Source organism: Chenopodium album, chromosome 6 (genome assembly GCF_948465745.1).
Source record: "Chenopodium album chromosome 6, dcCheAlbu1.1, whole genome shotgun sequence".
Classification (NCBI taxonomy): domain Eukaryota; kingdom Viridiplantae; phylum Streptophyta; class Magnoliopsida; order Caryophyllales; family Amaranthaceae; genus Chenopodium; species Chenopodium album.
The window spans coordinates 66281108-66291232 of record NC_137839.1 but is presented as its reverse complement, the minus strand read 5'-3'; the positions used below and the strand labels follow the sequence as shown (position 1 = coordinate 66291232).

At 32.6% G+C, this 10125-nt stretch overlaps 2 protein-coding genes across 2 annotated transcripts; both read right to left on the bottom strand.

Annotated features, from left to right (window-relative positions):
• Positions 1-453: 453 nt before the first annotated feature.
• On the bottom strand, positions 454-2107 carry LOC145635033 (uncharacterized). Its single transcript, XM_081686336.1, has 5 exons — positions 2010-2107; positions 1806-1907; positions 1618-1728; positions 1079-1483; positions 454-711 (listed from the first exon to the last, which is right to left on the bottom strand). The coding sequence occupies exons 1-5, from the start codon at positions 2091-2093 to the stop codon at positions 643-645; spliced, it is 771 nt and encodes a 256-aa protein (XP_081542462.1). The 5' UTR covers positions 2094-2107; the 3' UTR covers positions 454-642.
• A 1319-nt stretch (positions 2108-3426) lies between these two features.
• Positions 3427-4632, bottom strand: LOC145637080 (uncharacterized). Its single transcript, XM_081688591.1, has 2 exons — positions 4104-4632; positions 3427-3600 (listed from the first exon to the last, which is right to left on the bottom strand). The coding sequence occupies exons 1-2, from the start codon at positions 4455-4457 to the stop codon at positions 3427-3429; spliced, it is 528 nt and encodes a 175-aa protein (XP_081544717.1). The 5' UTR covers positions 4458-4632.
• Positions 4633-10125: the final 5493 nt, after the last annotated feature.

The following is a 10125-nucleotide window of genomic DNA, read 5'->3' as shown; positions in this document are numbered from 1 at the left end:
CCTATTCTTTAGGCAACACATTTTGATACAAAGGCAACAATTTTAAAAACAAGTCTAAGAGATACCTAAGGCAACAGTTTTACAAAGGCAACATGTTATAATTGTTGCATCCTTTAGTGACAATTTAAAACTATCACCTAATCTCCAATACGCAACAATTATTTGTTTGTCGTATATGTTAATAATTAAAAGGGAGTGTTGCCAATTGTTTCAAAAGCAACAACTATAAGTTGTTGCCCGTAAATACAACCTCCTAGAATTTGCTGCCCACCAAATAATTATTGTTTATTATGATAATTGTTTGAATTATTCTTAAATTGAGCACCATATGCGATCCCTGTGAAATATTCATTGTGATGTTAATAATTTTTTAAGACAAATTTGTTAATCACTAGGTAAGAAACAATTATCATAATAAAAATTTTTACAATAAACTTCAAAGATTCAAGCAAATATTAGCATCCATAACTACATAAATTTTGATCCCCAATTAGATTCACATAGTGCAATAAACTTGATGTCTAAGATTGTACATACTACTTATAAATATATATAACAAAATAAAGAAAATTTAGACAGTAGAGTTTATACAACTCCATGGAGTGACAATAATGGACTAGCATAAGTGTCAATCATGCATGATCAAATTAAGTCTTCATCTTCGTCTTCAATGGCTTCTTCTTCTTGTTCATCAGTCATGTGGTTCACCCCCTGTAAAATAAAATGAAATAAATAATTCAACAACATTCCTAAATAGGAATTTTCGTGATAAAATTTTATTATTGTTTTGTTAGTGTTGTATTATAGATAATGGAAATTGTAGTACATGAATAAAAATATTTATAATTTCAAATCAATTCCTGAAATAGAGTTGCCCATTGAATAATCACAATTGGGATGATTTCATTACAAATAATCTATACAATGTCAAAACTAACTTCGCTCAAAATAACCTCCTCTCCAACTAAGTATTTGAGATGATTATTACTGATTAGTAGTATGTCTTAAGTTGGTATTAAAACAGTCCTCAAATTCAGCATTACACTATTAATTTACTCTTTTTAAAAATATTATGTACCTGATTAGATGTAGATGCAGACTGAAGTGGAAGCATTCCTTCCATATTATCTTGACAATTAGCATCCTTCTCCAAGTGATCATCAAGCAATAAAGAGCCAAACACACCAAGGTCAAAAGACGTGTGAGGAATTTGTTGTTGAAGTTGAGAGAAGAGGGATCGAAGACCATTGGCTAACTCCACTCTATCTTGCTGCCTCCTATCTTCATAATATTTTTCAATAGCTTTAACTTCGTTTGCATGCTTCTTTTCGGTCTCCTTCATCATAGCCTTTTGATTTAATTGAGTAGAAGAAACACCTCTTCCTTGAAGGCATAACTTACCCTTCTTTTTGTCACCAGAATTAAATACAGCAGCAACGACACTATCACCATCTTTTGGTGAATTTATATCTCTGAGTTCTCTCTAGTTTTGAAAAGATAAGAAAATTAATGCAAAGAATAATGTGTGCAGCAAGTGAATTTAGTATATATATATATATATATATATATATATATATATATATATATATATATATATATATATAATTTGAATCTTACAATTAGTTTGTCCCTTGGGTCACCCGGCGTGCGCTTTGTCTGCTTTTCCTTGCGTGTTTCAATAAACATTTCTGCTAGTGTTGGTTTTTTTGTTGTTTTTCTCTCCTTTTTCTACACATGTTTGGTAAATATTGATAATATTAATTTGTAAATGAAATAAACATATTATGTGATAAGTAAATACTTACCCACTTTTCTTGGACCCTAGCAAAACTCTTTGGCCCTGCCGTATGCATAACATTTTTTTCTTTTCCCACTAGACGATTTGCTGTATTTCGCTCACTAATTTCCTGAAAAAAAATTTTACCTTAATAAATATCTTTATAACACAAGGAATTTACATACTTCATTTATAAGGGAGGGAAGTCAAAGCAAATTATTATTTTACATACCTTATGCTTGTCACTATGCCAAATTTTCAATAATTCTTTAAACATTATTTTTGGAACCCGTATTGGGCGCTTCTTCATCCTCATCTTATCATTGTCATATTTTTTAAAATAATGATTTTTTTTCAGACTACACTTGTAGGCTCTCCAACAAGCACCAATGGTTTGCAAAACCCATTTCTTACCCTCAATAGGAACTATGTAATGTTTCTGCAGCAATACAAAAAAAAAGTAAGTAATACTAAATCTGAACAATATAGAAAAAGCAATGTTTCCAATTCTTCAAAATTATTCAGAGATCCTAGTAGAATTACTTATTAAATGACATAAAGGAGTGTAGACTATTTGCATAAAAAATTGCATTGTGTATATATTGGAAGTAATGAAGTTTGTTAATTTGATGTTACTAGTAATTGGACATATATTTATAAAACAGATATAGTATGACAGGTTATTTAATGCAAAGAACTGGACCAAAACAGCACTGGTGTTTCTAAGTTACATGAGAGTTTGACTAATCAGAAAAGAAACTATAGGAAAACTGGAGTTACTTCATGCTTCTGGAGGCAAGAATTAGCTCTTACTAGTAGCTACTAGCACGTAGAATTGTTTTCTATTTATTCTTGTTAATTTTGTTTGTAGCACATTTGAATGCTCAAGTCCATTCTTTTACAGGTTATTTGATTAAAACAAATTTCATTGGCTACCTAGTTGAGGGTAGACTTGTGAGAGTTCTTAAAATACACTACTGCTGCACACACGGAAACACCTACATCACACTTTTGCACCACTGTGTTCTTCTAGCACATATTATATACCCAACAAACGTCAGCCACACACACTGATAGGGAGTGCCAAGAACAGGAGACATTCCAGCAGTACCAGCAAGACGATTAAAAATCTTAAAATCTCTGCAAAAATGTCTTAAATTTATAAAACTAATTTACAGCATATAAAAGCCATATAGTATAGACACTTATATAACAATGATAGCATAATTACTTAATTGATTAAAGTAACTCACCATGACATATTCCCACAGCTCATCTTTCTTCTCGTTCCTTAATATGGGCCAATTTTGGACAGTTAATGGTAGGATATTTACTTTTCGAGATATTGTTCCTAAGAAGCTAGTGAACTCGTTGCAAGTTTTGTCATCAGGACCAATAGGCTGTCCATGCTCATTCAAGGTAATTTCTAAACGTTCTTCTTCGCTGCGTCCATGGACTTTATAGCACATAGTTGGTCCTCTTCTAGGCTTATCCATTCCACCTAACATGAACAAAGATATTCCAAAATTATATAAAATAATGATTGATCATATGTAGGTATACATTTTATAATTTTTAAATATAGAAAAGAAAGAGAGCTTGCCATTTTCTTTATCATTCTCATTTTGATCTAAGTGTCTGACTTCCAATTATAGTGTTTCTACAGGTTCTCTTCTTATAACATGATGTTGTGATGCATGACTAGGGGTAGATGAGCCACCAGATGAAGAAGATGAAGAAGCCATATGAACTTTCTGTCGACATTTCTTAAAAGCTGAAGCAATTTTCACTGATTTTTGAGTCACAGCCTTCATTTTGCGAATCTGTGAATGTGAAAAAAAAAATAAAGAAAGAAGTACGATACTCTAACATATATACATACATTATATGAAAAAGAACAATGTCTATCTAATTAAAAAAAAGTTCCACACTCAATATTAAATTATCTTTGACCATGCTTTATAGCTTCCTCAATCTCCATGGAAGAATAATTAAATAGTATCAAAATCAAGATAAGACACAACTCTTTTGATATATTCTTAGAATATTTGATCAGATTATTTTGAGGTGTATTCATCTATTCTTTGTTTAAGTTTTCCATACTCTAATAATCTCTAACCTTCACAATATATATTATGCATACAAACAAAACAACAATAAAATATTTTCATGGCCATAAGGATGGGAATAGTGCACACATTAGAAACTTTTTAAGCAACTACAATTAAAATGCACATAACATCACAACACTTTATTATTTAAGCAGCATTAACAAGTGTAAAGAATAGAGACATGCTAAGATAATTCATTTCATGAATATAATTACCTTCCATGGAATAGACTTGGACTTGAGATTACATTTAGAATGTGGAATAGGTAACTCTTCACCGCAGGAAACAAGCTCATGCTCCATATCAGAATCTTGGTTAGGCTGATAAAGCTCATTATCCTTTGAAACCTTTTTTATTTTAGCCTTACTACGACTGCCTCTATTGTTTTGAACTAGTGCCATCAATGACTTGGCCTGATCCTTCAAACCTAGCTCTTTCATTTTAGACACATTTTCTTTGATCCTTTCCATTCTAACTCTCTCATATCCCAGTGTTCTTGGTTCACGAGTCTGATGCTGATCACCAGAACCTCTTATAGCACCAAGCTTAGTTAATTTTTTCTTTGCCATACTTGAAGCTAATAAAATTTAAAAATAAATCCAATGAAACAGAAGAAAAAAACACATATATGTACAAATATAAGCTGTCACAAAGCAAGCTTGTATAAAATGAAAAGCAAAAACTAAGCTAAGGGGTAAATATATGTAAACTAACCAACAAAACACAAATAATTAATCAAAGAGAAAAAAAAAATAAAGCATCAAGTTGATGACGCAGTAGTGTTAAACCGTAGTAAATCAGGTTTCTGCAACTACTAGTCTCATGCTATGTGGGTTTGAACTTTATGCACTATCCATACGCCAAATCAAACCTTTAAAACTCAATTAGAGTTCATCTACAACATTATGAAAATAGAAATCCTCGAAGTATGAATCAAACTATAAGTGGAATTTAAATTTATGAAAAATTGAAGTACACATAAGAAACCAAACGAAATTAAGATTGGATTAGAGCACTTTGTTATTGGTCAATCAATTGGATCATGAATTATTGCATAGTCAGCATCATGTGTTGTTAGTAACTAATACTAGTCCTCAACATCTAGTTTCTCAATTTCAATTTAAATTTTGGTAATGTACAATAGTACATAATAGAACCCTATAGCCTACGACCTACCCATAACTTGTCTTAAACCTCCCCCCACCCCCTCTCTCTCTTTATCTCTCTCACCAATGAATAATATGCAAAATAGAGTAAATGAAAGTGGGTATTTCTTATAGTATTAATATTTGAAATTATACATCCAAAATTAGATGTTTTCTTTCAACGTCACTGTTTGTATGCCAAAGTGCCTAACTTACATTATTGATGAAATTCCACAGTACAATAAATGAAAATTAAAATTACATGCATATAATACAATCGTTAGAGTAAAATCAACACATGCTTTTCAAGTAAAATCTATGGAATTCAAAGACATCCAAAACAAATTAGTATATACCCGTCATAAAAATCAACTCAGATCAAAACAAATTAGTATATACCCGTCATAAAAATCAACTCAGATCTAACATCAAAATTAAACAACCAATTATAAAGAAACCATTTACTTCAGATATAAAAGGAGGCAATGAAGACTTACTAATGAGATACAGAGAACAACGGCGTTTTCGCCAGTACCAAAGGTCAATCTCAAAAGCAAAGGAGCGGTTCAGAAAAAAGCAAATCAACTAATTCATTGCAAAATAAATACACCCTTAATCAATTCGCACCTCAGCATATATAAAGGCAATTGTGTAACTGGATAGTGAGGGAAGCAGATCAAGAAGTGAAACGTGAGTAACTGTTTCTTAGTGGGAAATTGTTGGAGCCAAAAAAATTTCACCATGTTCGCGGGTTTTGGAGATGAAACCGGCAAACCTTTGTTTTTTTTTTTTGGAAATAAATGTCCAAGTTCTATCTGTTATTCTTGTATATAATCTTAGTATAGCTTAATATATTGTCTAGATTCATAGGTTTCATCACCCATCCAACGGTACTAGTGTACTACTTTTTTTTTTTTTTTTTTAAATTTATTAATTTATTTTCACTCTTATCTATTCACAAATAAAACATTTACAAATTTTGTACGCGGCTGGTCACATGGTGCGACAAGGGTTACTTGTATGGCGTTAATTGTATTTTGGGGTTACTTGTAAGGTGTTACTGATTTTTGTCGGGGTGTTACTTATAGGTGTTACTTATATTCTGGGGTTACTTGTAGGGTGTTACTGGTTTGGTATGGGGTTTGGTCGGAGGTTACTGGTAGGAGTTACTCAGAATACAAGTAACACATACAAGTGACCCTGTAAATCATTAAATGAAGGGTTTTTATTTTGGTGAAAATAATTGGTACTTTAAAATCTGTTCATTTCAATTCAGTTCTTAATTTTCTTCTCTTATAAAATATTCATTTCAGCTCATTTCAAACTCTTTAGCAATAATGAAACTTAACAATAAATATAATTTATTTGACCAATCTATACTTTTCACTATAATAAAATTAACAGATCATGTGAATATGTGAGTAAAGATTATTTTTGAAGAATAAATCAAGATAAAGACTTTAAATTTAAGATGGATGGGTTAGTTAAGTTGATATTAGTTTATAGTATAGATAGATAGATTAATGAAAAACATGTAGAGATCAAAATAAATATCAATCCTCAATACCTAAGGGTTTCTAAATCTACCCAATACCCTATAATCTCAATTCTCATACCCACCTCCCCCCATAAAAAATTTCAATTCATTGTATTAATGAAGAAGTATAGAATCCATTCCAACAATAATAACTAAACAACTATAATTACACTAGTATGAGTTATTTCTGGTATGAGATCGATCGATTCCAAGTATATCATTTCGGTACATTTTAATGAACCAAATCAAACACCCCCTTGGTTGAATGGTAAATTGTACTCGGTACTTGAAAGTCACTTATTAGTCCCTCGTATGAACTTTTAAAAAATTACCTTTTCAAAACCTTCTGTTAACTTATATGTCATAAAATAAGTAAAAATAAACTTACAGTCTTTGGAATATGAAAAAAAAATTATACACACTCAATTACAAGGAGAACCAAAGACCCCCTCTTTTTATGATACACAAATGAACAAAAACTATCAAAATAACCAAATACTACAATCCCCACAAATGTGAAAGTAAAATTGTATAGATTATTAGGGAAATAAAGTATTTAATTCAATAGTCACAAAATGTCCATGCAATTATATCTAACCAAACTCCATCCATTGTTGTGTTTAGGCATTAGTTGATCAAACTAAGGATTTTCATGACTTAGGGCCTGCTCATATTTACTTAATTTCAGTTCAGTTCAGCTCCAATCAGTTTAGTTCAGTTCAGTTTAGTTCAGCTCCTAATTTCCTTTTCTCGTAAAATATTTATTTCAGCTCAGTTCAGTTCAGCTCCAATCAGTTCAGTTCAGTTCAGTTTAGTTCAACTCCAATCAGTTCAGTTCAGTTCAGCTCCTAATTTCCTTCTCTCATAAAATATTTATTTCAGCTCAGTTCAGTTCAGTTTAGTTCAGTTCAGCTCCAATCAGTTCAGTTCAGTTCAGCTCAGTTCATTAAATGTGAACAGGCCCTATGCTCAACTATATACTTCTTTCAAAAAAAAATAAAATAAAATAAAACTAAACTACATACCGATTTTATTCGATCTAATCAACCTAACAACACTTTTATTAATTCATTTTATACTCAATTTGATTAAAATTCGACTTGAAAATATTCAATTACCTGACTTGGTGTTGACCTTATCTAAAATTCGACCTGAAAAAATCCAATTACTAGACTTGGTGTTGACCTTAACTAAACCCAAAGTTGCCTCAAATCGACTTTACCCGGTACTTAGCAATCTAAACTGAATTGTGATCAACTCATTATTTATTCAAAACCAATAAATTCCAATGATTGAAGATCTAAATTCGATCTAACTTTAGTTAAAAAAATTTCGATCTAACTCGAAACTTCTAAAACCATTTTTATATCCAAAACTGCTCATGACCCGATTTAACCTGGCCCAAAACTATGGTGCCCGAATTAACATCATGTCATTAATCTTCCTCAAATGGTTTCGTTTTTATTTCATACCTAACTATTCAATTTTATGCAGCAACACTCCTTCTCTTCTTTCTCCTCCATTGAAGCGTACTCTAAAATCTGCATTGAAGCATCTTTTAAGATTTCTCTCCACCATTGATATATCTTCCGAGGTAAGATTTCATTCTATAATTGCTAGAATGTCAATTTCACAATCTAGGTTTTGATATTACATTATTACCTAATTTTTATTTCAATTGTGAATGTAGTATTAAATTGACAATTCATCAAATTATAATGTGGATTATGAACTATTGATTATCATTGCTGAAATAAAGGCTTATAGGTAGCTAATTTTGTAATTAGTTTGATATTTGTATTATAGCTCAGTAGTCTGAACTCAGCTCGTTTTTATTGTCACAATCATATAAAATGCATAGGTTAATTAATATGGTATGCCAAGTTATATATTGTACACTCATGGACCTTTTCAAGATTAGTAGACAATAGTCGTTCTTGATTTGGCTTTAGCTATTGCCTACTTCCTCCTATGGTGCTCTGCTATTCCCTTTTTCCTGTTTAAATTTTTTATTACTAACATAAGCAATCTAGAGAATGACACTATATCATAGTTAACAGTATACGATGTATTGCGGGGGTAACATAAGTAGATGATCCTGTGTTGTCATTAGAATACGATGTATTGGATCTTCTGGTTTTTGTTATTGTTCACTCTGGCTAAAGTTCTTTTCTTACATCCAAGTTTGACTGTGAGCTTTTACATTTTTTATTTGGTACTCATGGGTTTAATTGATTTCCATGCTTATGTTACAATCATAATCGTGTTGTATTCCTTTTCAACTAGCATAAGTAGCTATAATTGTTCTTTTGTGTGTGTCTGTGCTAGTTATGAAATCTTGCAATTTCTGTACTCCCCTCTCTAGGGTATGACTCAATTATGGTATTGTAATCTTTAATTAATTTGGAATAAAATATACTACTTTTTCTTTGACTGTTTATCATCTAAGTTTTGATGTGAGTGAACTTTGCTGATCTAACCTTTTGTCCTCAATATAAGATGATATGTTGCTTTTATAAAACTACATTTTGTAAAATAATGTGGCTTTTATTTAGGAAAATTTGAATTTTAGTACTTCAAATATGGGGGTAATTGAATTTTAGTACCCATCTAAAATTTTATTTTAAATTAGTACCTCCAAAAACACAAAACTGTAGATTTCAGTACCTCCGTCCATGTTCCGTTAAGTTTTTCGTTAGTGGGGCCCATTTCTAATTATTTAATAATTTAATTTATTAAAAAAAACAAGAAAAAACATTTTATAAAAAAAAAACTTAAAAAAATAATTAAAAAAATAAAAAAAATGAAAAATCCCTAAAATCTTAACCAGCCACCACCGGCGCCGCCAACCCCCACCGCCGTCACCCATCCCAATTGACCACCCTCGACCCACAAAGTCAGCCGGCCGACCTTCCTCGAACCACGAAACCAGCCGTCCGACCACCCTCAGCTCGATCGACCTTCGAAACGAGCCCAACTGTACCTTGGTTTGACGACAATTTTGGGTAAGGGAGAGGAAAACTGGGGCGGTGGTGGGTTGATTTGTTGCAGTCGGCTTCTTGCTGGGCTAGTTTAGGTGGTTCGACGCTGGTTTGGAGTCGGGAGATGACGATGGGGGCTTCTCGCTGGGCTGGTTTGGGTTGGGGTCTGATCTGGGTAGTTCGGCGACGGCTTCGTGTCGGGGAGACAACGAACGATGGGGCTGGGTTAGGGTGACGGCCACCGTTGCGCTAGGGTTTCGGGGAAGGGGAAAACAGGGAGGGAAAGGGAGGGGTGGGGTGTCGCGACCAGGAACGAGGAAGGGAGGGAAGATGGTGGTGGTTGCGCCGGTGCCAGGGAAGGGGAAAACAGGGAGGGAAAGGGAAGGGGTGGCCGGCGCCGGTGCCAGGGGAATTCGGCCACCAACAGCCGGAAGCCGGCGCCGGCGTTGGTGGCAGTGGCTGTCTTTATTATTATTATTTTTTTAGTTTTTTTTTTTACAAAATTTTTTCCTTTTTTTTAATAAATTAAATTATTAAATAATTAGTTAATGGGCCCCACTAACGGAAAACTTAA

Excerpts from the sequence above, each read along its gene's own strand:
- LOC145635033 (XM_081686336.1), bottom strand. The coding sequence starts at position 2,093 with ATGAGGATGAAGAAGCGCCCAATACGGGTTCCAAAAATAATGTTTAAA. Across the intron at positions 1,729-1,805 it reads CTAGGGTCCAAGAAAAGTGG|AAAAAGGAGAGAAAAACAAC; the intron begins GTAAGTATTTAC and ends AAACATGTGTAG. Across the intron at positions 1,484-1,617 it reads ACCCAAGGGACAAACTAATT|AGAGAACTCAGAGATATAAA; the intron begins GTAAGATTCAAA and ends TTTCAAAACTAG.
- LOC145637080 (XM_081688591.1), bottom strand. The coding sequence starts at position 4,457 with ATGGCAAAGAAAAAATTAACTAAGCTTGGTGCTATAAGAGGTTCTGGT. Across the intron at positions 3,601-4,103 it reads CCAAGTCTATTCCATGGAAG|ATTCGCAAAATGAAGGCTGT; the intron begins GTAATTATATTC and ends TCACATTCACAG.